Raw genomic sequence first — 27,695 nt, forward strand, 5'->3', positions numbered from 1 at the left:
TATTTGCGTCGTTGCATGCATCATGCATCTGTTGCAACCTTTGGCTGTGCAATTCTGCTGCATACTTGGAAATCGAATCTTCCTTTGCATTTGCATTCGTAAATTCGTTAATCAAACACACGAGTCCCTCAACGCCGGCACTGTAGTCAGCTACATACAATCTGCCACTCCTTCATCAAGCTTGCTTTTGCCATCATGTACCACCTCCCGACCATCCTTTTGATGCCGGTCAATCATAAATGTCCTCGTCCATATCATCACGAACCAGCTCCTCAACAGCATCATCCGAATCATCCATCATTTCACTGTCCTCCATCGATTCGCTATCGGCATGGTTCGACAGGACGGTGATCTTGCCGTCAATGAGTTCAACTCTGGCAACCTCACCGTCGCGAATGTTGTTTCGGAGGATGAGAATGGCCAGCTTGTTCAGCACCTCCTTCTCAATCAGTCGAGAGAGAGGACGAGCACCATACGCAGGTGAGTATCCAGCATTGCCCAGATAGTCCTTGGCTTCGTCCGATACCTCGATTTTCACCTTTCGTCCGTTATCTTCGAGGCGCTTCTGAATCTCATCAATGCGAATATCCACAATCTTGCGAATTTCCTTGCGCGTGAGCCTGTTGAAAATGACGACCGAGTTGATTCGGTTGAGGAACTCGGGCAGAAAGTAGTTGCGCAACGAGCTCATGACCAGTTCCCGGGTTGACGCATCAATCTTTCCTTCCTTCGAACCGGGTCTGACGAGGTATTCAGCACCGAGATTCGACGTCATGACCACGATGCAGTTTTTGGCGTCCACAACTCTGCCCTGACCGTCAGTGATGCGGCCGTCGTCCATGAGCTGCAAGAGCACAGTCAGGATCTCCTTGGCAGCCTTTTCGACCTCGTCAAAAAGTAGTATCGAGAATGGCTTTCGACGTAGAGCTTCGGTGAGCTGACCGCCGGCGTCGTGTCCCACATAACCCGGAGGTGCGCCAATCATTCGACTGAGCGCGTGTCGCTCCTGGTACTCGGACATGTCAAATCGAATCATGGCTTTCGGGTCGTCGAATAAAAACTCGGCAAGAGCCTTTGTCAGCAGCGTTTTGCCGGTGCCGGATGGACCGCAAAAGAGGAAGCTAGGCGGTTGGTTTGGGTTGCTCAATCCAGATCGTTGCAGACGAATGGCGTTGGCCACGGAGTTGACGGCCTCCTTTTGTCCGACGACAATCTTGCCGAGAACCTTCTCCATGTTGACGAGCTTCTCCTTCTCTGACGTGCGCAGTCGGGTGACTGGGATGCCGGTCCAGCGCGCCACAATCTCGTTTATATGGTCGGCAGTGACAATGTCCGTTACCATGGCAGTTCCAGCATCACCGCCGGTAGCGTTCAACGCCCTGTCCGCAGCGGCCTTGCGAGCCTCGAGCTCTTTGATAACAGCCTGCTGTTCTGGAATGGCCCCGTACTTGAGGTCGGCCGCCTTTGCGTTGTCGCCCGCATTGACAGCATCTTCGAAGCGCTTTTCCAGTTCATCGAGCTTGACTTTCGCTAGGTGGACTTCTTCACTGCGCTTGATCTCGTTCTGGTACTTTTCCCGAAGAGGCGAGAGCTCTTCCTCCACGTTTTTCGCGTCCTTCTTTGCCTGGAGAAGACGAGCCCGGGATGCCTCGTCGTGTTCCTTCTCTAGAGCTGCGATTTCGATCATTAGCTGCCGCAGTTTTCGCTCCAGAGAATCAATCACCTCGGGCTGGGATTCTCGGGCAACGCGAACAGCGGCTGCTGCCTCGTCAACAAGATCAATGGCAGAATCAGGCATTCTGCGGCTGGTGAGATATCGCGCTGCGAGGTTGGCTGCGGCCACCAGAGCACTGTCCAGGATGGTAACTCGATGATGCCTATCGTATCGTTCCTTTAATCCTCGCAAGATGGAAATTGTCTCGGGGATAGTGGGCTCCTTGACGATGACTTGCTGGAACCGTCGCTCAAAGGCAGCGTCCTTCTCGACATACTTTCGATACTCGGCCAAGGTGGTGGCACCAATGCAATGCAACTGGCCACGGGCAAGCATTGGTTTCAGCAGGTTTGCCGCATCCATACCGCCTTCACCGGACGAGCCAGCACCCATCAAGAGATGGATCTCATCGACGAAGAGAACAATCATTTCCTTGGAGTCCTCGATTTCTTTCAAAACACCCTTCATACGCTCCTCAAACTCGCCGCGAAACTTGCTTCCTGCCACGAGGGCACCAACGTCAAGTGAAAGGAGTTTACAGTGTTTCAGGTTGTCAGGCACATCTCGATTGACGATTCTTTGGGCCAGACCCTCCACTACCGTGGTTTTGCCTACACCGGGCTCTCCTATAAGAACTGGGTTGTTCTTTGTTCGGCGGGACAGGATTCGGACCACTCGTCGAATCTCTTCTTCACGACCAATGACGGGATCAATCTTCTTGTCCCTGGCCATGGCAGTCATGTCGATGGTGAATTTGGCCAAGTTTTCGTTTTCTTGATCCGTGTCGGCAGTTTTGCTGTCCACTCTCTTCGTACCTCGAATGGCTTGAACGGCATCTTGAACAAGCTTCGCCTTGGGAATGTTGGCCTCCCGTAGAGCGGTTTGTATTGAATGATCCTCGGCGAGCGCTGTGATGAGGTGGTCGACGCCAATGTAAGAATCTTTCTGGACCTTTTGCAGATCCATGGCTTTCCTCAAGACTGCATGGAAAGAAGGTGACAGAGCCACATGCTCAGGCGGAGGATCTTGGCTAGGTAATCGCACCAACGTCTTCTTTAGCGTGCGATCAAAAAGCTGAGGGTCACCGTGGGCCCTCTCGATGACTTGTCGGAAAAGTGTAACGGCTGTGTTTTGAGGACCATTCTGCTGATCTTTAGATAGGTCGTTTGGGGGCTCTAACAATGAAACAGCGAGATGCACTGGTAGTAGTTGCGAATGGCCGTACTGCTCCGCCAAGGCCATGGCGTCCTCGACGGCCTTTTGGGCTCGGTCTGTGAAGTCCATTCGGGTATTCATTGCGACGGCGATGTGTCGGAATTATTCTCAAACAACGCCAAAATGGAAAGTATGGCGAGTGTGGTAAGCGCGGGGTTTGAGTTTTAAGATAGGAGAGGTCAAAGTCAATGAATATCTTTGTCGAAGCCTGTTGGATCGGCCTGATTGGGTATTGTAATGGGCTTCGGTATCAATCAGCTAGACGAAAGAGAGGAGAAAGGGCGTTGGGAAAAGAATGAGGCAGGGGAGTTGTGTAGCCTGGCGAGATGAGACGAAAAAATATATATCCAAGTGTCAGTGAGGGCTTTGGAAACTTGTCATGCATCTGGGACGCGTCGAATGTCCCAAGAGAAGAAACCAGGAGTTGCTTGCATCGCCTGGAAGTTGCTTGGAAGCCTCCCGAAGCTCGTGGATGTTTCGTGATGTCACTGCTTCGAACTGCACCTGATCCTTGCAAGCGAGGGGAAACGGCCGTGTCATTGGACAGCACCATCTCATTTTATCACCTGATAGTGGGCCCGTCGGAGCTCCCTAACGGCCAAACCAAACAAGCTCTGACTGAACCTCCGGTCACATGATCTGATCGGCTGGACATGTAAGGGAGTTTGTTTGGCTTTTTTTTCCCGGTCGCCAAGCGTTGAATAAATATCCTGTCGCGGCCACTGCCGAACACAACAGGCCATGATGAGCAGCGGATCACGCTCACGGGTTACCCAATGGTCAGCTCGACTGCACTCCTGCATTCGCCAACTGCACGCAGGAGCAGGAGGTCAGTTAGGTCCCTCGGCAGGATCATTGGGACGTCAGAGCCATGGAGAGAAGATTTGGGTTTTCAGTCACCGAAGATCAGAGCAGACAATCTACTCGTTGGAAGATAAGCTGGATGTCCGTGGCTCTCCAAGTGGCTCGACCTGTTTTACTCGTTTAATTTATTTTTTTTTTATTTTTTTTATGTTGGCATGCAATTACTGATGCGGAGCTTCGCTGCTCGTAGGGATTTCACGCCTTGAAGCAGCTGCCCTTCAACGGCAAAAAGACGAAACCTGCCAAGCTTCGAAAAGATTACTGGGCCCCAATGGCCATGATACAGTTTCCTCAAGGACAAGGAGAAGTCGGCCGCTCGGTTTACCAGAAACTACGCGAGCTGAAGCACTTGCACGAGGTCGCTTGGCCCAAGGACTTCAGATACAAGCGACCACAAGAGTTCACCGAAGCGGACAAGAAAAAGATTGCCGAGGAGAAGGAAAAGGGTAGGGACTACAAGCCCGTTCGGACCAAGGCCGAGAGAGGCATTGCTCTCAACGCGCAAAAGAAAAACGCCATCGCAGATATGGCCACCGTACTAGGTGGCCACGGGAGCGGGAACAAGGTCGCAGCCTCCCCTGCGTCGCATGATGACCAGCCGGAGCTGGTACACGTCTCCATAAGCTGGGCTAACGATGAGGATAAAAACTATGCCGAGAGTTGGTCAACCAACGTCTCTCATGAGCTACTCAACAAGCCCGTGTACAATAAGTTGGACAGGGAGGGCGAGAGGGAGGGCGAGTCCGGCGCATAAAGATGAAGGGTTCTCATCGATGGAAACCTTTGTGCGAGAATACCCATACAGCGGAAGAATGAGGCCCCGCTACGGAGTATGCTTGCTCAGGAAAGGACGAAAAGAGAAAATTACCCATCGGAGCAGGTTGTTGTACAGAGCCAAACCCTCACCAAGCGTGCTTGAAAGTATCGGTTGATGACGGCTGTAAATTCATCGAAACCAATGTACGAACAGGTAATGGGGCAACTATCTAGCTTCACTTGTACCATATGCAATCGAAAACCCGTCAAATAGCGAGCATCCGGCAGATAGAACCTGCGAGTATCGTTCACGAATCATTTCCCCCCATGTTCCTTGGTCGACTGTGAGATCTATAACACTTACATCTAGACGGTGATACGATACTGCCTCATGTACTCATAGAGGGGGGTGTTTTCGTCAACGCATTGGCGGATTTTCATCTGCGCATCCTTTCCGTACGTTTCTTCCCATGCTCTGTTCTCAGCCTCAACGTTGGGTGTCATCTACGTCTCTAGATTCAGCCGCAAAAGATTCTCGTCTCCGTTCATGTGGCATGCAAGGCGAAGCTTACCTGCGCGTGCGTTCTGCCCTTGAGCTCTCTCGTTCCCAAAACATCATTGTGAAAACCGTTCCATTTGGCGAAGAGCTTCTCGGCATGCGCCTGATCTCCGTCATCCCATTTGAGCATGCTGGGATGGAAATCGATGCCTGTCCTCTGGCAAAACTTTTTGATCATGGGCTCTGGCTTGTCCAGCAAATCATCGGCATCGACAACAGTCAGCTGGCTCTCATCTACAAGTCCTGTTTGCATGGCGTAGTCGAAAAACTTGACGAGCTCTTTGTATCCCATTTCGCTGGGCCAGAACTCGTCAAACCCGCTAATCTTGTCCAGAGGCGGGATACAGCACCGCCAGTAGGAAGGGACAGACCGGCGCGGGTGGCGGATGAGGAATGTAAATTGGAATTTTTCCAGACGATGCCGTGGGATGACGGTTGGGTTGCCTGTTTCCTCGCCGCCACCGAGGGAGCCTGCAATTTGGGGATTGTTCTGGTCTTCCGGGGCCGGGAAAAGATAGTATGCCATGTCTTTGACGAAGACTCGTTTCCCCTAAGTGTGTTTGTTGTCAGTTCATCATAGGGTCCGCGAAATCCAGACAAGGCGCCTGGGCACGTGGCAAGTTGGAGAGAATTGGACCAAGGCGGCGCTCCGTTAAGTACGCCGCAACCACACAGGGGCCAAAAAAAAAAAATTAATAAATAAAATAAATTGCAGCACAAGAGGGAAACCGGGCAGGGTAGGTACGAACCTCTTGTTCGACCTTGTCGAACTTCTCAAATGTGTTCCCATAAGTGACGTCTGAGACGCCACTGGCTTCTCGCCGCTCAACGTCGTCCTTGAAGCGCGGGCTCACGCACTCTGGGCCAAAGTAGAATGCGTCGCCAAACGGTTCGTGCTGGCTAGCCAGTTGGTCTCTGCGAGTCATGAAGACCTGTGCACCGCATTAGCAGGCCATGTTCAATCTCGTTCAAAACACTCCGTCCGTATGTTCAAGTTCTAGCCGCCACGCCCCTTCCAAAGAGCCCAATATTGTCGATATACACAGGCGACCGGCGGTTTTAGGACTGTTCTCAAGCAAGAGTTTCACTCACCCGCTCAAAGGCAGTGGAGCAAGCTCTAGGATGTGTAACACAAAAGACGGGTCGGGGAGCCATGTTGATGGTACGGAGTGCCTGGTTTCGTTCTTTGAAAATATTGGCATCGTCCAAGGCTTGGTTACGCGAAAAAGCGTGATGCAGAAACGAGACCTGGGAGATAAAGGGAAATCGCAGACCTCGGGGTGACTTTGTGTTATTTTATAATCGAGGCAGACGGACGAAGGACCGATGCCACCCTCATTCTCGGTTCGGGCCCTCGGCCAAAAACTCTACTTTGGCGCACCATAGCCCATCATTGGGATTATGACGCTATGCTCGGGGATGGGAACGAAGCCCTGCCAAGATAATAACTGGATCTTCACGCCACCCACGAGTGGATGGAGGGGGGATCGTGTCGGTCGCTATCTATGGCGGAGAGTGGCTGGATGTTGGATTTTACCAATGCTGATGGTCCCAGCAGGCCCTACTCGATAAAAATGTTTGCTTTGCCAATGCGAATCTTTCATGCGAAAGAAAGCGACCTTTGTGCTTCGGCTGTTCTGGTTGGGCATACATGTGCGAGAAGTGTAGTTGTCCGACTTGCTCTCTAGTCTGCTCCAGGAAAGCATTCGGCGCTTTCGAGTTGGCGACTCGGATTCCCCCATGTAAAGCCCAAACGTGATGGAAGCTCGGCCTAATCGTATCAGAAAGGACAGGGGGAAAACCTCGATCGGAATTCAGGTGGTTCATTGTCTCTGCTTCGGGTTTGCCGCTCTGTCCTCAAGTGCGGCTTTGGACTAATCATAAGCAGCTCCTAGTTTACGAGAACCCACCCAAAAGAATATTCAGCTTGGCCAGTGACTGAGACGATGGACACGTCACTAGCCTGTTGCCACAGCACGCGGCTAGCATCAATGGCTTCCTACTGGGGTCAAGACTTCAGCTATCAAGTACAAGGCGAGTCCGTCATTCAAACTTCAGGGCTGTGCCGCCTTGAAAGACACACAACATTCGATGCGGCACCTTCTATGCAAATAAGGTATCCCAAGCGTCCGAGCATGTAGAGGAGCATTCCAACGTACCAGCTTCTCCTTGAGCCAAGGCTCGTCAACTGGGCGGCATCTTCTGCAGTCATGTGTGTGTAAAAGCTTCGAGGTTTCTGCGAGTGCAGCACTCCATGCCCAAGGTCCCGGTATCATTTCTGAGGCAAATCTATTCAAGTCCGTGTGAGCAGATTATGTTGCAGAAGCGGATGAAATACCTCACTCATTGTAATAGAACTGCATTCTACAGTAACGGCACTGCCACGACATTGTATATCTCCGTCGACGTCGACAGTGAGCAAGTCTGTAAGTGCTTGTCAACTTTTCTCCAGTTCCTGTCTGTTATGACTCTCCCCAGCGCCTTGATTTTCAATCCTGACTTTCATTATGTATCCTCGTCTCTGCATCGGCTAGTTGAACATTCTCCGTAAGGTATTTGTCCTTGTATGATTAGAAGACGAAGACTCCGCTAAAGCCTGATAATGTACTGAAAGAAAGTCTTCGACACTTTCCGCATGGCATGTATCTAGCCATGCTGATAATAGCGCCAGCCTAGCCGCTGCATTTTCATGGTTATGACATACTGTCTCATAATCTTGTTTGCGAGGACTCAACATTCTCCTCATATGGCTTGCACAGGTTGATGAGTAATTAGCCCTCAACGAGAGGATGAAAGTGCTGGATAGCTCGAAACCCCGTCTCATTTCCTCAAAAGTTGCTAGCACGACCTGAAGGCACCGCTTTGTTTTATCCGAGGGAATCTAAGCCGACTTGCCCTCGGGCTCCTTGTTGAACGTGTCTGGCTACTCAATCATTTCCAATGTCCGAGTACTTTCGGTCCAAGCCTCGAGCTGGCAATGTGACCCTGTGCAGAACAATCTCACATCTGGCCGTGACCAAGGCTAAAGAGTGCTTTGTTTAGCCTTATTCTTTTATAAGTCAAAGTGTTATTTTGGGGGTCGAATGGGTATTAAACAATTGTCAGGTCGGAGTCGGCTCCAGTCGACCATGGCGAGAGGCGATTCACCAATACACACATTTCAAGTCGCAGAACGTTACCGTTAAAGTTTGCATTATATCATTTCCATTTCTCTCTTGCTTTTCTTTCTTACTTTTTTTCTAATTTAATCTTGATTTCGATCCGTTTCGTAACATCGGCGAGGTTTCACTTGAAATTTCTACAACTGAACGGCTTGGCTTGTCCGTAAGCTCTTCCTGCTCATGTCAAGTTGGCCTCGGCGATGTAATAGCGGTATAAATTCCATCCTTATTCAGGGATTGTCAAAGGACAGCCTCGATTGCGAATGAATACCGGGATAATTTTCCATTGTAACAATGTCTCCGATGTGGTTTCCAGCTTTGGAGCCCTCATTCTCTGTATAATCGCCAGTGACAACGATTTGATTACGATTGATACCCATAGCGCGAGGTTGCCAGTGATATTGGAAGCTGCTTGAATTGCCAATACACGGCAAGTTCCGGACAAGATGTCAGTGATATCCCACCGTTACCTGCATTACAGGTAGGAAGCGAAAAGATGTATTCTTGACGTTGCGCTCATGGGAAATGCTTGATGGAGCTGGCCAAAGTGGAAAGTAAAAGAAAGGATACAGGGCATCAATATTCTCATCAGCATCAGGGATCCCAGTACAAGTCTCAGTTTCAGGGTGGAAAGAAGAATTAAGGAAAGAGAGGGACGATATTGCGTTCGGTGACTCCTTCCTGGTCAGCTGTGGCAACTGCGCGTGCAATCATTGCCAGCTGTCGGATATGTGCGGTCTCTTCTGGTACCAACATTGGATGAAGATTGATTGGCCCATGCTTAAGCTCACTTCTGCGCGTGTCGCGTTGCAACAAAAACACGGCAGGCTGACTGACAACATGTGCGATCCGCTTGGATATCAGGTCCCGTCGTTGGGACCTACAAGTTCGGCTGCTCTGGAAGCGACATCAATACGGAAGCGCGACGAAGCAATATGATGTTCCTTGACGGGCAAGTAGCAGGTTATCACCACCGTTTTTACCGACAGCTTCATTGTTGTTTCCCTCTTTTCACTCCGCAAGACGCCAGAAACCTCCTGTGGGTCCACAAAACGATAGGGCAAACCGAGCGAGAATGAGTCTGTGATTGCAAGACTTCCGGAGTTTTGAATGCAATGGGCGGCTAATATAATACAGTCTGCGTAGCAACCCGAATCTACCGTCTATTAGTATTATAAGAGGCGCGCGTACGATCATTCTGTTGTGGAATCGACCGGAGTGCACTTGTCAATACGCCGCCGTTTGGCCGACAAGAAGAGACCTGCACGATTCAGGTTGGGACCAGGCAATAAAAGACCACGATATTGGCTGACTCTGACGACGACGGTAAACCTTCATGTGGGAATTTAGAGTTCTGCCTTGCTGAATAATTTCACTGGGCAATATCGTCGCTTATCTATTTATCATCCCTGTTTCTGTTACATGAGCAGCAGCTCATGGCAGTAAGGCTGCCGAAGAAGCAACAGTAAGCATCGGCTGCCACGTGCAAGGGCCTTGGAATGCAGTTTCTGCCGAAAAGAGGACACGGTGGCTGACAGGTGCAGATTCATGCCTTTGCAGGGAACTACTTGAAACGGCGGCGCCAAGACGACGAAGAACCGATAACACTGGCATCCAATACGATCTCTGCTTTGTTAGACACTACGGAGTAGATTACAGTACGAGTTCGGAGCAAACTACGTACTTTGGAGACGCTAGTTAGGAGGTATAGTCGTATAGGTAGTCATCCAGGCACATTTTCATGGCCACCGAGCCGAAGTCGACAACGGGAAGCACTAGCAAACAAAGCCACCGACGATCTAGGAAGTTCCAAGCACGTACTTGGTACTTTTCCTCGGCTTCCGGAAATGAACATGACAGCAAAAGCTGGTCATAGAGTTGTGCTGGACATTATCGACTGGGCAAGAATTGCTTGGCGGATCGCGTCAAACAGAGTTACGTTTCGGCAGCTCACTCCTTTGTCAGGTCACAGTACGCGCAGTACATGCACAGCGCCGTTGACGCAATAACGCATCCTCAGCTCACCGCCGATAAGCAAGCATCACAGTGAGCATCACAGCAAGCATGGCAAGCTCACCAGTGCTACCGTGTGCCATGGATAGAAGCCTAGCATGGCCATGCAGTACCAATAGTCTTCAGCAAGAAGCCTGGAAATGCCGCACTTCACTATTGCCGAGACATGGCCAAGAAACGGCAATATATCCCGGCTGACCTGCCTTATCTTTGTCTTGCGACATTGATTGAAATAGAGTTGACGATAAGGCTGTGAAAGGCTCTGTCTGGTACGGAGTAACTATTAGGAGCCTTCCGCCACCGAAAAGGGAAGTTGGTGGGGGCTCTCTAAATCCCCTTCGGGCTACGTATTGCGAGGAAAGTACGGAGCACTCCGTAGGTTGTTGGGGAGAATTGGAGGAGGGGGAGAAGGGGAAAAGCGAAGAGCAGCGAGAATTTCAAAAATAAAAATAAAAAATAAAAGGGACCAGGTTCTAACTACTGGCGGTGCCGGCTTGCCCAACCGGCGCATGGCTTTCTACGCCAAGCCCTCCTACAGCGCGTGGTTCCACAAAGTGAATGCTGCGGTGTCGCTTTTGGCCTAGCCTCTCCCCAAATCCGCCCCCCCCCCCCCTGTCAGGTCACTCGTGTTGTCGAGACATGGCTTGTTTCATGCGATGTGTGTTGGTGGCCTATCAGAGCGCAAGGAGACCGGGGAAAACTCTGGCAGGAGGGGTGGCGTAGTGGGGACAAGGGGTCTCCAGACCCACCCACCTTGTCCCACGGCGAACCATTCCCTTTGACGCATCGGATGATCGGACAAAGCTACTGAAGCTCAAACCAGTTAGTTGCCAGGTACCAGGTCGACACCGGTAGGTAGGTAGGTAGGTAGGTAGTCGGTACCTAGCATGATGCAGAGAAAGAACCAACGACAGAGTCTCGGCGACTATCTAGGCATTTTAGCCGCAAAGTGGCGACCTAGGAAGCAAACATATCATGGTCCACGGCAATGTTGCCACGGCCATCACCGCCATATACTCCGTATCAACAGGCTTATCAATATCTTTATGCCGCTTTTCGCTTAGATTGGCAGGCATAACGAGAGGCACACTCACTCTAGAGTCCGTATCGTATCCATAAGTCCAAGAGGCCGCTGCATCGTCTCCTGATGACAGATGCGACAACTCTGGCAAGGGATGGGATGGCCGCCCCCTTGTCCGGGTTTCCAAGAAAATCTGCAGCTTATCTGACCGAGGCTTCCTTCATGGTAAGAGCCATAGCGGACCGAATCATCACATCGGGTCATGTCATCTACTCGATGCTCTACCGAGTACTCCGTATTTCTCGTGAGAGTTACCCGCCCACCTTTGGCTACCTCCCAACAACTCAGGCAGGCTCGAGCAGGCAGACTGGGGCTGGTTGCTGTGGAAACAATCCGCCGCCGTCGCCAGTCGCATTTCTTGCAACCTGTTCCTCCCGGGTTAGATGAAACATAGGTACAGTACATACCCTGGGGCCTGGGACTTTTGCAAAACCAACCAGACCAGACCTCGAGCTCGCTTGAATCAACTGATCAATCCCCTCTGCAGAAGTGCTGAGTAGGTACACCGTATTTTTGAGCCTGGAACTTCAGTACGGAGTTGCTCCTATAGCCTGTCATCCCATCTTTCCCCGTTTGGGTCGTCATTGGTGGACGTGACGTTGCAAGTTTACCCGCTTGTTCTCTTTAGCGCGGCCAAAGGGATGGATGGAGACACATGGAGGGATGTCATGGGGATGCGAGCTGTTCGGGACATTTAGCAGGTTTCAGATTTGTCCAAGACGCCCGCCCGCCGCTTGTGCCGCAGCCACCGATGTACGGACTAGACATATGTATCTGCCCACCAGCCAGCCGGCTTGCCGCAGGGCTGCGTGCTGAAATTGCAGGGAACGACGAGTCTCGCCGCGGTGCCGCCTCGGTTGCTGTTTATATCCATGTTGCTTCTTCTTTTCTTCTTCTTCTTTTTTTGTTCCCTTTCTGTCTTTTTTCTTAATTTCTTTATATTAATTACAGTTACTATTATTATCGACAATTTATTTTCTTCATTGGCGGTGGCAGGCGGGGGAGAGGGAAGGAACTCGGAACTTGAATCAGAGAACCTCCGTTGTGACCAATGGAAAAGGATTTTTTTATGCGGGCGCAGGCTGCCCTCCTAAATGGGGCGTCGAGATGCGAGAAGGGGCACAGTAGTGAGTAGTGACTACTAGCAGGTAGAGACTGGAGACTCTAGCGAGTCTACGGAGTAGCGAGTCCGACAGTACCCCGTATATGGGGAAACATGCCAGGTGGCCTAGGTACTGCATGCAGTCTGGTACCTCTTAGCTGCCCGTCAGAGGAGGCAGGTTACAGGTACTCCGTACTACGCACGCATACTCCGTACTCCATACCCTCCCACCTAAGGCACCCCTGTTTGGTGCCACATGTCCACCCAGCCCCCACTGGATCCTGTTCGAGACAAGTGACGGCACCTGCAGGCTGCCACATATAGGTACCTTAGGTACACACGGCGGTACACTTGGTAGAAGGTATTGATGATGTAAACGGACCAGACTACCTAAGGTATGGAGTCGCAGAGAACAGTCAGTTTGGTCGCCGCCCGCATAGGGACCCCAGGCGGGCCCATTCTGCTGCGACACAACCCCCTTGTCGCCTATCCCTTGATGCGTCAAGCCCTCAAAGAAGCTTTGAAGTTTGGGCAGGGCACCCGTCTAACCAGCCTGTTGGCCCCAATTGCTCCCGCATTTATTACTATACTTTTGGTTGGTTCAGTCCGTGACTTTCTCTCGCCCCCCTTCCCCACTCCCAAACGCGGTCGGGACTCGGGACACCTTGTTGCTTCAAATGCGCCGATGACGGGGCCCCTGCAATATTAGGTACCTAGGTTACCTACCTAGACGACTTCTTGTTGAATCTTGGCATCGCACATCTTCCTTCAGGACGTCGTCCAGAAGCCAAGCTCGTGCGGTTGCTTACGCAATCAATCTCCACTACCTCGGGGCACTTAACAGGTTGGAGGCAGGTACCTAAGGTACCTGAGTCCTGACAACTGACGGCCCGGCTGCTTGATTCATCCATCCGTCTCTCTCTCTCTCTCTCTCTCTCTCTCTCTCCCCCTCAAACGCCCGCCCTCTTGCAATTCAGCAACACAGGAGTGACGGGAACGGGACCCCCGTTGATCGCCAGACGCTGCATCATGGCTATGCTTTCCTCGAAATCGCCGTACCCTTCGGCGTTGACAAGCTCGAATCTTCCCCCCGGAGCCAACCTGCCGTCTGTTCTGCCTACGTCGAGAAGAGTTCCCGTAATGACCACCCCTCCCAAGAACTATGCCAGCCCGACAGAATCCGACTTCTCGGAAGGTGAAGGCACCGACTCGGTCAAGCACTGGAGCGAAGACCGCGTCTGTGATTACCTCCGAAGCGTCAAATGTGGCGAATATGAAAAGATCTTCCGCAAAAATCACATCAATGGCGAGAATTTTCTCGAGATGGACAAGGAAGTCCTCAAGGAAATGGGTATCGACAAAGTCGGGGACCGAGTGCGGTTATTCTTGTGCATCAAAAAGCTGCGGACAAGGACGTATGCCAACCAGAAGAAACGAAACAGAGTGAGTGCAGAGTGACTTTTGCTGGCCATGCATGTTTTTGCGCGTCTGCCACGCCCTGACGGCTGACTGACAACTGACTGCTTTCCCCCTTCAGGATTCATTTTCTGCTCTCGATGCCTTCTCTTCTCCTCCTCCGTCGACAACCATTCCTGCTCAGTCCTCCGCGATGCCACGTTCGGCTCCAGCCACATCTGCCAACCGCCGGTATTCACGGCAGATGGACGTGCCGGCTTCTTTGGAAACGGGTACGCTTTGGCCAACCTTGCCCCAGCCTTTTACCCACACATCACGTCCCTCTACTGACAAATTCTCTCTCTCTCTCTCTCTCTTAGCCCGGCAAGCTCGATTTACTGCTGGCTTGGGCTACGTGAGCAGCGTTGGCCAGACCCAGACTTCAAGACCACAGGCATCGTCCTCAGACCTTCCCACTACCCGGCTGGTGCCTACCCATACCAGGAACAACTCCAGCATGGATGGCTCGTTGATGGCCGCATTACCTCAGGGCCAAGATGTCATCCGCGTGATTTCCACTGGAGGTGTCACCAAGGTCGTCAAGATCGCGGAATGCAATACTTGTGAAGACGTGATGCGAGTCACCCTCCGAAAATTTGCCCTCCGCGAAGATCACGAGAGAAACTACTGCTTTTGGGTGCTTACTGGTATCGACCCAGATCCTGCTCAATGTCGACGGCTAGGTGATACGGAATTGTGGCGCATAGTCAAGGACCAAAGACGCCCCGAGAGAAATCGCCTCATCTTGCGGCGGGTGCCGGCGGGAGAGCCAGGCGAATCCGAGTTGCAACGCGCCGCTGCCATCGCCATGGAGGAAGAGCAGCAGAAGCACGCCAAGGCCTTGGAATCGGTTGACAAGCGCAGTCAGCTCAAGGTTCAGAAGGTTCTAGGAGAGAACTGGAATGACCAACTGCAGCAGCCCATGTCACCCATATTCTTCCAGCACAGAGAACGCAACGCCACAGAGGTACCCAGGGACTTGGACAGAACAGCACTGGCTGAGCCTCGAGCCACTCAACGCCAGAACCTTCGCCGATTCGGAGGTCTTCGCCCCCCCAGCGAACTCATTGCCTCGGACTTGACGTCGTACTTTCCCGACCATCGCCGGGAGGACATCGACCGCACCGCGCGCCTTTCCATGAGACGCTCTACCCGCTTGAGCAAGGTGAACAGTCGACTAAGCGTAGCTAGCAGCCTCAGCTTTGCTTCCAGCATACAGGACGCCCCTCCCATCCCAACGATTGCTGATTCGTGGCTCAGCGGGGCAGCCCACGTTGCCAAGGTCCGAACGCGCGACTCTCAGGGTCGGATGCTCCCCCCGTACAACAGAGATTCAATCGCCTCATCCTCCTTGGGCACGCTTCAGGAGGAATCACCGGTGGAGCCGAACCGAAAGTCCTATGTGTCATTCACGACGGAGTGCGGTGACGACACGACGGCTGCCGACTCCGCTGCCGCAGTCAGCGTCACCCACTCCGACGGCAACACGGCAAACACTAGCTACTTTGACGGGGACGGCTCCACGGGATCAGGGTCTTTGAACGACATCCGCCAAGCTCTCACCAATGACGGGGACGAGCTGGACGAGGAGCTGGAAAGCTTCCTGGCTGGTGAGTCGTGGGACGATAACAAATGGATGAAGGGTGCTCTGATCGGAAAGGGCTCCTTTGGATCGGTGTACCTGGCGCTGCACGCTGTGACGGGCGAGCTTCTTGCCGTCAAGCAGGTCCAGACCCCAGCCCCCGGCGCGACGGGTCAAAGCGAAACCCGCAAGAGAGGCATGATTGAGGCGCTCAAGCGGGAGATGGGACTGCTTCGCGATCTGCGCCACCCCAACATTGTGCAGTACCTCGGCTGCAGCTCTTCTGCCGACTGCCTCAACATTTTTCTCGAATACGTGCCCGGCGGGTCCGTTCAAACGATGCTGAACTCGTACGGAGCCCTGCCCGAGCCTCTGGTCCGGAGCTTTGTCCGCCAGATTTTGATGGGCCTCTCGTACCTCCATGGCAGAGACATTATCCACCGCGATATCAAGGGCGCCAACATACTGGTGGACAACAAGGGGACCATCAAAATCTCTGATTTTGGCATCTCCAAGAAGCTGGAGCAATCCAACATTCTCGGCAACGCCAAAAACAACAGACACCGCCCATCTCTCCAAGGGTCCGTGTTCTGGATGGCGCCCGAAGTTGTCAAGCAAACCGAATACACCCTAAAGGCAGATATTTGGTCTCTGGGCTGTTTGGTGGTGGAGATGATGACGGGAAACCATCCGTTTCCGGACTGCACGCAGCTGCAGGCGATTTTCAAGATTGGCGGAGGTACCGCGTCACCTACCATACCCGAGCATGCTAGTGAGGAGGCCAAGAGCTTCCTGCGTCAAACCTTTGAACTGAACCATGATTCGCGACCAAGCGCGGATCAATTAATGCTTAGCCCCTTTTTGTCTCACATGACGTAGTTGGGGGGAGATGAGATGCTGCTTTTTTGGGCAAATGACTTTTTTTTTCCTTTTTCTTTTTCTTTTTTTTTTCCTGCTTCTGTCTTGGGACTATTTCCTCCTTTATCCCTCGGAGCAGAAGCTGCATCATGATGATTCGGCGGTCACTGGCAAATCTTGAGCGAGTTGGGCGGGCACACCAACAACCGCATACGATCTGCTTCTGTGGAGCTGTTGGTACCATGTGAAAAGCTGGGGAGAGGCGGCAGAAGGGATGAATCATGGCAGGCGAGTTTGGAGAGAGGGATGATACAGTCGGTCGACGTATGATGTTTGCATGGCGGCCAGGCGCAACATGATTTTGTAATAGCTAACGGAAGAAGACGGCTCATGATGTCAAGAGTGTATTATAGGAAAGACTAGAAGTCAACGATTGATGAACCAGGGCCCCTCGGGGCAGGATGATGATGTCGGCTCGCCCCTTTTTCTACTGCTGGGAATTGAAGGTGAGGGAGAAGGAGGGAAAAGCAGGTTAGGAAGCGGATTCACCCCAACCAAACAAACCAAACACGGGTGGATACGGAGTTGGCTTGCGAGGAGTTGTGATGGGCGGAGTGACTGGTATCTCATCTTCATCTCAGTTCGGTCAGCAGCACGAGGTATTCTGTCTGCACTGTGCGGTACTGTGTACAGGTGCCTGCCCGTCTCGGTACAAGGAAGCATGTACCTGCCTCCGCTGTCCGCTGTCTCTGCTGCCCCTTGCTGCCTCAGGCAGGCCGTTGTCGCCTCGAGGCCCCCTCTCATTGGCCAACATGGCCCTTGGCACGTTGTCAGCAAAAAAAAGCCTCCCGCCCCCGCCCGTGGCTCGCCGCTCAAACCCCCCATGCAATGCAACAAACTTCCCCATGCAACAAGGCGGCGGCAACAAGAGCGAGCCTTGGGTCTGGTCGATTTCCTCAAAGCCCTTTCAATATATTGACGCCGTGCAAAAAGGTCATCATGCCGTATCATACAAGGGTGAATCAATAGCGACGAGGCGGCTGATTCTCACGCAAATCCCTGCAAACCTGTCCTCCCGACCCTCCAACCGCCCCCCTCCCTCCCTCGACGTGTTCTCGTCAGCCAATGGCGCCCAAGCGGGAAGAGGCCGTCCAGGCCCGTGGGACTGGGTCACACGGCCGGGTGGACGTGGGGTTTCATCAACGAGAGAGAGGGGGGGCGGGGGGGGGCGGGGAGGTCGTCTGTCAGCCGGAAGGGCAGGTGGAGATGGGGAGGATCGAGGGGACGCGGTGAGGAAACTGGGGGATGTGGACAAGCAACGCCCACCACGGCCGCTTGCCCCTGCGACGGGTTGCCCCGATGGACTGGACGATAACGTCGATTCGAGCTCATCGGCCCAGCCCTAGCAACCCCCGCGATGGAACTGGACATGATGGGGACTGGGACGAAAACCGCCTACGCCAGGCGAAACGCCTTCTTGGCTCTCTCAAAGTAGGCCCTCCTCGCCTCGGTCAGCGGGACCCCCACGCACCGCAGGAAGGCGCCGAAGCCGTCGTCCACGTCGGCCCTCAACCGGGCCCGCACGTCGCGGCCGCACTGCGTGGTCAGGAACCACGGCCCGCTGCCAAAGTTGTACTCGTCCGGCTGCACCAGCGACAGGATGTGGTTGAGCACCCCGTCGGCCTGCCCGTCCACCGAGGAGATGTTGGCGACCTGGTCCCGCAGGGCGTCAAAGTGCCTCGCGTACAGGAGGTTGTACCGCGCCAGCTGCATGTTGGCGGTGCCCTGGCCCGGCCGCCCCGGGTTCACGTTGTGCTTGTACCGGAAGTCGGCCGACTCGAAGGCCATGTGGGCGATGACGGCGGCCATCTCGCCGGCCGAGTAGACGCCGTGCTGCAGCAGGGCCCGGGCGATCCAGGGGGCGGCCTGCTCGGCCGTGCGGCATTCCCCGTTGCTCTCGGGGCAGGCGGCGGCGGCGGCGGGGGCGATTTGCCGCACGATCTGGACGGCGTCGAGGGGCTGCTGCTGCGCGGTCGCGACGGCCGCCATGGCGAGGAGGCCGAGGAGGGCGCCGCAGAGCATGTGCATGGTTGATAGCGGGCAGCGGGCAGCGGGCGGTGGACGATGGGATCTGTCGGGGGCAAAGTCAAAGGAACAAAAAACAAAAGGCTGGGATGGAGAGTAGATGCGAGCCGGCGCAGGAGCCCAAGAGCGAGGCTGGCTGGGACGGATTGTCTTTTGCGGGATTTTGCTTCAGCAAAGGGGCACGGCTGGCCATTTATTTGTAGCTGGAGGCGCAGGGTGCCGACTACGGGGGATGAGCATAGATAGTCTCAAAGCTGTTCAGTTCTTTTTACTCCCCTCCCCCTTTTGAAGCCGCGCTCGTTAAAGTTTGGCCAACGGGGGGGGAGGGGGAGGGGATGATGACTATGACTGGACGAGGATTCAGGAAATGAAGTTTGTTCATGTTTCGGCGCCGGTTGGGTGGCCCCAGGCCTCGCAACCTGATTGGCTGACGCTGCCACATGGCGGCCCTGCCCTGTGCCACGTTGACTCGCCCCTAATCGGGAAACAAACGCACAACGCACAACGCACAACGCACAACGCACGACGCCCACGCCACACACGCGGCGATGTGTCAGGTGCGAGAGAGAGGCTTTTCTTTTCTTTCAGCTGCCGGGGTTGAAAACGACGTGATTGATATTCGTCGAGCCAGTCGAGGATTCCACATTTCGGTCTGATACCGAACCACGACACCCGCCGCCCGCCGCCCGCCGCCCGCTGCCGCGCTGCCGCCCGCTGCCCCCCTTGTTTCGAACCACTGCATACTACCAACCAACCATGTGCTGCTGCATCGCATGCAGGGGCTCCTAAACCGGGCACTTGTCAACGTTCTTCTGCCAAGCCATCTTGGCGTACGGCAGCATAAAGTCCTGGGACGTAAAGGTGCTGTTGATGTACGGGTGCACCATGTCAGCCGTGTACCCGGACCCCAAGTTTTGCAGAATGTATTTTTGGATGCTACAAGGCAGGCAGGCGGTTAGTGAGTCCCCGGCCACGCGTTCCAAAAATTCATCTGGCCTTGGGAAAAATCAGACACGTACAAGTCGAAAAAGATGAGGTCGACTTTGTCGGGATTGCCGCCATCCTGGGGAAACGAAGCCCTGGCTTCCCAGTAGCCTGGGATGGCGTAATCGGGGATTTTGGAGTGCTCGGTGTCGTCGCCTAGAAAGAAGCAACGAGAGAGTGTGAGGGAGCTCATTCATGTCTTTCATTCCTTGTAAGCAAAAGGACGGGCGGGATACGCACCATCAGTTCCCCAATCGTCCTTGGTTGTATAACCGGGAGTAACCACTTGCTGGCGGCGCACGACTCCACGAGACTCGTGCATGTCACGCGACTCCCGCGCGTCACCAGAGTTCATGTATCCCAGGGTTGGATTCGTGCACTCGTCATCCGGGGTGCTCATGGAGACGTAGCGTTTTGCTACGGCGCCCTGGTTGAGTCTAAGCAGTGAAAGCACAACGTCAACGCACCGTGGCTTTTTCTCTCTGTTTTTTTTTTTTTTTTTTCTTTCATTTTTGGGAAACACGACGCAGAGACACCTACTGATTGATGAGCTGTGAAGCCTTGTCAAAGGGGACGTCGGCAACGTAGAGAAACACATCCCTGAACGGAGCCACGATAAAGTTGTCGTCAAAGGTGAAGGGGCCCTTCTGCACGTCGAATCGAATGGCGCCCGTGTTACCGAGGATGATGCGCGACTTGTCCTTGCGGGTCTCGTTGACAACCACGGCCGACACGGCAGGGTAAATGACGCCGGGGAAAATGTTGCTCTTGTCCGTAAAAGGTGCGCAGGCTATGCAGTAGTGCTGAGGGGCGCAGCCGTACACTCGCCCCAGTTTCAGCTGCTCGCGAACCTTGGTAATCTTGCCCGTTACTCGCAGTCCGGAGTGGTAGTCGTACGTAGATTCCGTCTTCTTGGTGTGGTAGATGAAGGTCTTGCGGTTCCAGTCCATGTAGCGTCGGGAATAGACAAAGGGAGACAGGGCGCCTGGCTTGGCAGGTCTGGTTGGGTTCGGAACCCCATGCGGTTTCCTGACGCCCTTGTATCTGCTGTTGGTGGAATCAAATCCCGACATGGACATCCATCCAAGAGTCTCGCAGTAGCGACCAGACTCGATGCCCACGGCGTTGTCGTCGTAGACGGCAAAGTCGCGAATGTGCGTGTGCCCGCCAAGTAGCTGAATGGGCGTCTTGGGATGAGCGGCACGGATGGCGTCAAAGACAGTCTTGAACGTGCTGTACTTGTCGGTAGGGCGGACGGGGTTGTGCCCAAAGAGAATGAACAAGTCGACTGGCTTTTTGGAGGCGAGAGCGTCGGTGAACCACTGTTCCTGGATCATGTCCTTGGCTTGGATGATGCGCGAGGCATTGGAGTTGCCTAGAGAAGAAGAATAAGAAGAAGCAAAGCAAAGCAAAGCAAAGCAAAGCAAAACAAAGCAAAGCAAAGTAAAGCAAAGCAGAGTGAGGCTCATGGTTAGTTTTTATCCTCATTTGACTCGCTCCCCCCTTCTTCTCCCCGTGTCGAGTCTCCCACCCCCTTATCCTCTTTCTCCTCCCACCGCCGGGGGGAATTCATGGGGGCTGACCTTTAAAGTCAAAGAGCACACCGAATGCCATGATACGCAATCCCTTGTGCGTCTTAAAGTATCGGTGCGTGGCGCCGACATACTCATATTGGCCAGTCTTTTGATTCAGGACCTTGACATTGGAGGTGACGTATCGGTCTCCCCACTTCTTGGCGTATTCGTTGAACATTTGATATGCGACCTCCGTGACGTACAACTCGTGATTGCCTGTTCAACTTGCACCAAGTCGAAAGGAACGAAATTGGTCATGAGTCTGAAATCCTTTGAGCGTCTTGCGTCGTTGACCAAGGAGAACATACCGATAGTAAGCAGGTCATAGTCAATCTCGTTAAAGATGGGCATGGATTTGGTCCCATCCGGCGTAATGGCGTCCGACAGGCCGGTGCCATCGTGAAGATCGCCCGTGTCGATGAGAAGCAGGTCGACGCCCAGGTTTCCGGCAGTTTGCTTCATGCGACGGCTGAAGGTGACGAAATCGCCCCAGTCAGCGCCATAGTTTTGCTCCTTCAAATGACCTTCCAGCCAGCCGTGGGTATCGGTCTATACGTTTTGAACTCGGTACTGTTTAGTGAATGTTCCAATCCAACCAGCTCTTTTTCTTTTCTCTCCCCCCCCCCCCCCCCCCCCCCCCCCCCCCCCTTCTCTTTTTCTCTTGCTCGCCTTCTTTCCTTTTTTTTTCTTTTTGTTTCAAGGCTTTTTACTGTTCCTTTAGGCCTTTTCTTTTTTTTTTTTAGGAAAAAAAAGGTCGAGACCTTGAAAAAAATTGGAATAAAAAGGCTAGGAATGTCATCTTACAGTGTGCAGAAAGTTGAGCTGACCCCATTCAAGAGGCTTTTTAGGCCCGTAAAGGGCATTTGGCGCGCCGGGCTGCATCCGCTTCACTTGGCGAACATATTCCACATTGTTGAGGGGTCCGTAGCAACCATCGCCGCAGGCCAAAGCAGCTGGGAGGGAGGCCGCGATCAGTCCGCTCCCAAGAGCCAACGTCTTGACCAACATGCTGCTTACTCTTGAGTGATGACGATGGCTTGCAGTCGGCGAGATGAAACGACGCGCAGGTTTGCCACGAAGCCAGGGTTCGGAGCCCCAGTGGCTAGAAGGACAGATTTAGAGTTAAGAGTCGGAAGTAGGAGAATAAGGAAAAGGCATCATTGGATCTTGAGAGAGTCAGATCTAGGACCCAGGACCATGGCTTTCATATTTGCCTCGGCAGATCAATCGGACAGCCACCGTGAACCCAGGCCGATGTATATGTCGGGGACGCTAGACACGGTATCAACTCTTTGCACCCATTTTAGCCCCCTTCAGCTTCGGGTTCCATCAGGAGACCTGAAAATCTTCAGGTGGAGTCGGTCTGACAATGAGCACAGCACCCTTTTTGCCCTTTTTTTTCTTGGCTTCGGGGCCAAAAGGGCGCATGCCATCCATCAATCAAGCGCGGCCGCGACCGCCTGACCATGTCCGGAGCAGAAGAGTATTCGATAAGACAGGCCCAGGCCGCCGGGGGCCGCCAGCCTGGTTAGTTGCAGATATTAGGCTCGTTAATCTCTGCAGTCAAACCAAAGTTCCTGCGGAGCAGGGCAGCAGAGTATCAGGACATCGGACAACGGCGGGAGTCGGGGAATCAGCATTGGCCGCGGCCGTCGCTACCTGCCAAACTTGGGTGAATACATGATGCTTTTCCCCTTTCCCGGCCAACTTACAATGCTCAACTGACTCGGCTATGAATGCCACGAGCGCCGTCAGCCATCCGTGCTATCCGGACAATTGGCTGGGTTGGTATACGGCTTTTTGCTGGAATGGAGACGGATTGTCCAATGGTTAGGTCAATCTGGTTCAGGTTGGCCGAATGGGCTAAAGCATGGCGCTCATAGGTGCCTGCCGGCGTACCGTTTATGGAGTACTCCGTAGATTAGGTTAGGTTAGGTCAGGTTTGGTAGAAGGCAGGTACCTAAGGCTAGGTACCTGAGCCACTCAATACATTGGGCACCTTCCTTTGCCTGCGCACCTACTCCGTACCGAGCGCTAGCCTACCTGGTAGCTTTAGCGTCACCGCGGTCCCAGAGGGCATTTTGCACACTGTGCACTGCCCAACAATAACGGCAGGAGCGACGGCATCGCGCCTTCTCGTCGTGCCGTCGTCTCCCGTCGTCTGCTCGAGTTGATCCCGCCGCCGATTCCCATTTCCCATTTCCCATTTCCCATTTCCCATTTCCCATTCCCCATTCCATTCCCTACTCCCTCATAGCCCGAATGTAACCAGCAGTCCTCCCACCGCGGCAGCCAGCCATACATAGTAATCTGCCTTGACAATGGTCGTCTTCTTGTACCCTATCCCCATGTCATACACCAACTGCTTGACACCGTTCAGCAGGTGAAACGAAAAGGGAAATGCCAGCGCAAACTTGACCAGACTCTTGGCGGCAAACGGCAAGCCGGCAAACGCGTCGGCCACGGCGGCGCTGTCCAAGTTCCAGCCAAACGCTGGTGCCACGAGGTAGCAAGCAAAGTAGGCGTATGCCGCCCCGGTCAAGGTGCAGCCGGTGATGCGCATCCAGGCCGAGGACCCGAGATACGTCTGTTCGATCTTGTATATCTCCAGGTGCGGCGAAACCGGTCGATTGAGCCGCTGCTTGCTGAGCATCTCGTGCTCTTGGTCCTCGGTTATCCTGGCGATTCGGGCCGGGTGCCTGCACCCCCCCCCCAAAAAAAAAAAAAAAAAAAAAAAAAGACAAACGCGTAAGTAAGTGACTGACTTCCGTCTCTCCAAGTCCCAGGGGAGGCGGCGAGTTGGGGGGGGTGGGGGGGGGGGGGGGGAGTTCCGAGCTCTGCACCTACGATTGAGGCCCTGACGTCTTCGGCACCCTCGATGTCCCCGAGGCGCAGCGACTGGCGCTGGCAATGGCAATGGCGGCAGCCGCTGGTATAGCCCTCGTGGATTTCGGAAGACTCACGGAGCCTACTATTGCATGTAGTCAGTATGGTTGCCACCCCGACCTGGTGGGAAGTTTTATCTACCTCTTCTGGAGGCAAACAAGCCTAGTCTCTGCAACATGCTGCTCACAAGGTCCCGCGAGATGGTGATGCTTGTACACACCCTTGCCTGCCAATCCTTGGGTTGCTTATTGTTGGCAGGGGATGTTTTTTCACCACTATATGGGAGATCAAGATATTGACGAAAACAACAATGGAAAAGGAGACCCAGACGGGGAATAGGAAACGTGGGGGATCCAACGGTCTTCCAAGTACATGCAATGACAGTCACCTTACGTCACCAACTATGCTTTATGATGGCCGTCGCATTCCGCAACCGAACCACGAAAACCAAAAGCATGTGTCAAATTTGGCAAAAGCTGCGGGACGCGACTGTTTAAATACAGTCTTGTGTGCTACGTAAGCCCCGTTCAAGCCTTGCTTAAAGCGCTTTGAACAATCTGTACATGTCCTACAAGGCAACTCCCAGGCTCATACCCATCTCGACCGACGTTTGAATCTTTGCTTGACTCAGTGAGAGCAAATCTTGGTCAAACCGTATACGCCCCTTCTCGAACGCGACAATGATGGACGATGCACCGAATTCAAAGACGCCCAGCTCGTCTCCTTTTTCGATCGGGGCTCCTGCTTGCTGGAACTGGTGGTGAATGCTGCACGACAAAGTCAGCTTTGTTGCCAGGGCGAGTGGTTCGGTTTCATCCAAGGCCTACTGCACGCTTCCAACATTGGTAGCCCCTATCGCTACAAATAAGACGTCTCCAAACTCCTTGGTCTTGATGACGACGCATTGTCTTCGATTGCGAGTCAAGATGTCCACATCGGACTGCAATGCAACCGGGTCTACCTGGTAGTAATCCCCCGGCAGGCTCTGAAAGCTCGCCACCTCACCCCGTACGGGCGAATGGAAACGATGGTAGTGCTGAACGGATAATCGGAAGCTTGCGACGGAGCCGTCCTCGAATTTCTCGCCTAATTCAGCATCCATGACGAGATTGGTCACGGTGAAATTCTTGCCCTTGATCCAAAGGGTTTTGGCAGCCTCGACGGATTCGTACACGACTACTCTCGAATCCGCCACGACAACGGCTCGGTTCGGATTGTCTTTGTCGAGAATTGGCCGCGATCCGGGCTTGTGAGCGCGGGTGAAGAACTCCTCAAACGTGCTGTACTTGTCGAGCTCGGAGGGCTCAAAGTCTTGCATGTCGATTCCGTAACCATGCACGAAGCCTTTGATACGTTTCCGTGACCCTGGGGCCCTTTCCTTGGCCCCTGTTTTTACCACGTCTCAGCCTTATTCTCCTCGGGGGGATTGATTATTCTGCTCGTGGATGGAATGTGCGCCAAACCTTGTACTGTTGACTCTTCGTGCATGTACAGCCGCATCAGGCGTGTTTGATCGATCCATTCCATGATGGGATTGAACAAGACGAGTAACTTGAGCTTTTTCCAGAGAGACTGCCTCTCCCTTTCCAATTTTTCCTTCCTACAGTGAGAGGAATAGCTGGTTAACTCTGGCATATGGGATGCCACTTTATAGGCGCGGCTTTTTGTTTTCTTTTGTTCTTGACGGGGGTTGGGGATTGACATGCCTTGCGATTAAACGATGGCCATCCGACCTCGTAGTTTCGACCCTGACGTTTCTATGAGCGTTTATTTTTCTTCCATCTTGTGCTTGGCTTTCCCCGGGTTCAACTGTTGCTTTCATACCAGCTTGATCCAGGACAGTAAATAGTCCAGCACGGCGTGAAATGCCTGAGAAAAGCCCATGGTATCCTACAGTTTTCCCAAATATCACTAGCAACCAGCAGCAGGCGATAGCAATTCTACACCGATACAATATATCACACCGAAACCTCGTGCTGCACACTCTGCACCTTGATCACCAGTCAAATACCAAATGAGCATGCACCGGGGGGGGTTTGTAGATGACGGTGGGCTCTCGCTGACGTCACGACGTCTTCTTGCTACATTAGGTACGTCAGGTACCTACTTTGCCTCGCTTTTTGAGGGAAGGAGCTGGGGAAAACATCCGATTGAGACAACGGCACAACGACACGCTGTTTCAGATGGCGGACGAAACCACTTTCAACCCTGCAGACCTATCATCGGTTCTTGATTGCAAAGAAAGGGGGGAAAAAAAAGAGGGAAAAAAAAAAGAAGAGAAAGAAAGAGAGCCACTTCAAGACTATCAAGCCTCACGTCATGGTTACCGTCATGGTTACGGCGGTGCCAGCAAGTGTCAGCGCAGCATATTGCTTCTTGCTTGGGATCCGTTGCCGGGCGTCACCGTGACTGACGACAAACGTCACCATTCCAGCAGCCGTTGCTAATCAGGCAAGGACCATTGGACAAGTCGATCGACGACAAGCATGGCCACAGTTGAGAGCCCTCGGCTTCGAACGCCGTCATCGGTGTATATCAAGTCGTCTTTGTCCCTGAAAGGATCAGCCCTTCCTTGTTCTTGCCCCCCCCCCCCCCCCCCCCCCCCCCCCCCTTCCCGCGTGCAACTTCTGCAAGAATTATGTTGGTTGCGCGACCATTAGTCCCCCGAATCTTGAAGCCCCAGACGATTTATTCATCTTGCGTACCTGTCAGACGCGCGATTCTTCAGGCAGCAGCCATGTCCACCATTTCTGAAGCCATCACCAAGGACCACCGGGAGCTGGAGGTGTACTACAATGAGGTAATCAATAATGCGAGCAACCACGATCACCAGCAGCGCTACGGCAACCAGTTCGTCTGGGAACTCGCTCGACACTCTGTTGCCGAGGAACTGGTTGTGTACCCTGCCTTTGAAAAGTACCTCGGCGTCAAAGGAAAGGAGATGGCCGAGTCTGATCGTAAGGAGCATCACGCGGTACGTGGCTTTCTCCCCTTCTTCTGCCTGACGGGGAAGCCCGGTTGTGCTGACATGGAACGAAACCTCCCCAGGTGAAGGAATTGCTGAAGCAGTTTCAGCAGATGAGCGCGTCGGATCCAAACTATGTTCCGCAGCTCAAGAAGCTGTGGGGTCCCCTGTCTCAGCACATGAAGGAGGAAGAGGAGCGTGATCTGCCTGCTCTTGAACAGAGGCTTCAAGCCGAGCATGGCGAATCCGAGAGCATGGCCAGGTCGTTGGGCCGTACCAAGCAGTTTGTCCCAACTCGCAGCCACCCCAGTGCCGGCGAGCATCCGCCGTTCGAGACTGCCATGGGCTTGCTCACCGCGCCCTTTGACCGCATCTCTGACATGTTCCGCAAGTTTCCTGAAGAGAAGAAGTCTACTCTTTGATCTTGCCGAGCTGACGGAATCTCAGAAACAGCCGAGTTGTCCAAGTAGCTACCTAGGTAGGTAGGTAGATAACTTGTATAGGAGCGCAAACGGGGTTGTAGAAAGTTAGGAAATCTAGCCCCCTCTCTTGACTATAGGATTTTATCAAATTCCAACTGGTTAACTCGAAAAACTTTTGCCCCATTTAGCTGTGTTAGATGTTAGCTGTGCTGCTGCGATAGAGGCTGGCTGTGATCATTGTGTACCTACCTTATGTTGTTTGCAACACCTACCTTAGGTACCTTAGGTACCTAGATACCTACCTAGGTACCTAAGTCATGTACCTAAGGTAGGTAGGTACCCATGTATCTCTACAAAGTACCCAAAGTTTAGGTACCTTTAAATACCTAATTACCGCAGCTAGCATCTATTATTATTAT

General features: G+C 53.2%; 9 protein-coding genes across 9 annotated transcripts; 3 read left to right on the forward strand and 6 right to left on the reverse strand.

The window, feature by feature from the left end:
• Window positions 1-229: 229 nt before the first annotated feature.
• UV8b_06467 (uncharacterized protein) lies at window positions 230-3,010 on the reverse strand (the record flags this gene model as incomplete). Its single annotated transcript, XM_043143964.1, has 1 exon — window positions 230-3,010. One exon carries the CDS (start codon window positions 3,008-3,010, stop codon window positions 230-232), a length of 2,781 nt encoding a protein of 926 aa, XP_042999899.1.
• Window positions 3,011-3,673: 663 nt separating this feature from the next.
• Window positions 3,674-4,547, forward strand: UV8b_06468 (uncharacterized protein; the record flags this gene model as incomplete). The annotated part of the gene is made up of 2 exons (XM_043143965.1): window positions 3,674-3,874; window positions 3,984-4,547. The coding sequence occupies 2 exons, from the start codon at window positions 3,674-3,676 to the stop codon at window positions 4,545-4,547; spliced, it is 765 nt and encodes a 254-aa protein (XP_042999900.1).
• A 368-nt stretch (window positions 4,548-4,915) lies between these two features.
• On the reverse strand, window positions 4,916-6,263 carry UV8b_06469 (uncharacterized protein; the record flags this gene model as incomplete). Its single annotated transcript, XM_043143966.1, has 4 exons — window positions 4,916-5,053; window positions 5,122-5,658; window positions 5,858-6,040; window positions 6,201-6,263. 4 exons carry the CDS (start codon window positions 6,261-6,263, stop codon window positions 4,916-4,918), a joined length of 921 nt encoding a protein of 306 aa, XP_042999901.1.
• A 7,231-nt stretch (window positions 6,264-13,494) lies between these two features.
• UV8b_06470 (uncharacterized protein) lies at window positions 13,495-16,381 on the forward strand (the record flags this gene model as incomplete). Its single annotated transcript, XM_043143967.1, has 3 exons — window positions 13,495-13,908; window positions 14,003-14,153; window positions 14,241-16,381. The coding sequence occupies 3 exons, from the start codon at window positions 13,495-13,497 to the stop codon at window positions 16,379-16,381; spliced, it is 2,706 nt and encodes a 901-aa protein (XP_042999902.1).
• A 1,434-nt stretch (window positions 16,382-17,815) lies between these two features.
• On the reverse strand, window positions 17,816-18,448 carry UV8b_06471 (uncharacterized protein; the record flags this gene model as incomplete). Its single annotated transcript, XM_043143968.1, has 1 exon — window positions 17,816-18,448. One exon carries the CDS (start codon window positions 18,446-18,448, stop codon window positions 17,816-17,818), a length of 633 nt encoding a protein of 210 aa, XP_042999903.1.
• Window positions 18,449-19,230: 782 nt separating this feature from the next.
• UV8b_06472 (uncharacterized protein) lies at window positions 19,231-22,011 on the reverse strand (the record flags this gene model as incomplete). The annotated part of the gene is made up of 7 exons (XM_043143969.1): window positions 19,231-19,381; window positions 19,465-19,585; window positions 19,670-19,866; window positions 19,970-20,804; window positions 21,013-21,219; window positions 21,312-21,552; window positions 21,808-22,011. 7 exons carry the CDS (start codon window positions 22,009-22,011, stop codon window positions 19,231-19,233), a joined length of 1,956 nt encoding a protein of 651 aa, XP_042999904.1.
• A 1,243-nt stretch (window positions 22,012-23,254) lies between these two features.
• UV8b_06473 (uncharacterized protein) lies at window positions 23,255-23,656 on the reverse strand (the record flags this gene model as incomplete). Its single annotated transcript, XM_043143970.1, has 1 exon — window positions 23,255-23,656. The coding sequence occupies one exon, from the start codon at window positions 23,654-23,656 to the stop codon at window positions 23,255-23,257; it is 402 nt and encodes a 133-aa protein (XP_042999905.1).
• An 801-nt stretch (window positions 23,657-24,457) lies between these two features.
• Window positions 24,458-25,416, reverse strand: UV8b_06474 (uncharacterized protein; the record flags this gene model as incomplete). The annotated part of the gene is made up of 3 exons (XM_043143971.1): window positions 24,458-24,656; window positions 24,717-25,275; window positions 25,353-25,416. 3 exons carry the CDS (start codon window positions 25,414-25,416, stop codon window positions 24,458-24,460), a joined length of 822 nt encoding a protein of 273 aa, XP_042999906.1.
• A 1,111-nt stretch (window positions 25,417-26,527) lies between these two features.
• UV8b_06475 (uncharacterized protein) lies at window positions 26,528-27,276 on the forward strand (the record flags this gene model as incomplete). Its single annotated transcript, XM_043143972.1, has 2 exons — window positions 26,528-26,863; window positions 26,938-27,276. The coding sequence occupies 2 exons, from the start codon at window positions 26,528-26,530 to the stop codon at window positions 27,274-27,276; spliced, it is 675 nt and encodes a 224-aa protein (XP_042999907.1).
• Between the last annotated feature and the right edge of the window lie 419 nt (window positions 27,277-27,695).

The sequence above is a fragment of the Ustilaginoidea virens genome, chromosome 5 (genome assembly GCF_000687475.1).
Source record: "Ustilaginoidea virens chromosome 5, complete sequence".
Classification (NCBI taxonomy): domain Eukaryota; kingdom Fungi; phylum Ascomycota; class Sordariomycetes; order Hypocreales; family Clavicipitaceae; genus Ustilaginoidea; species Ustilaginoidea virens.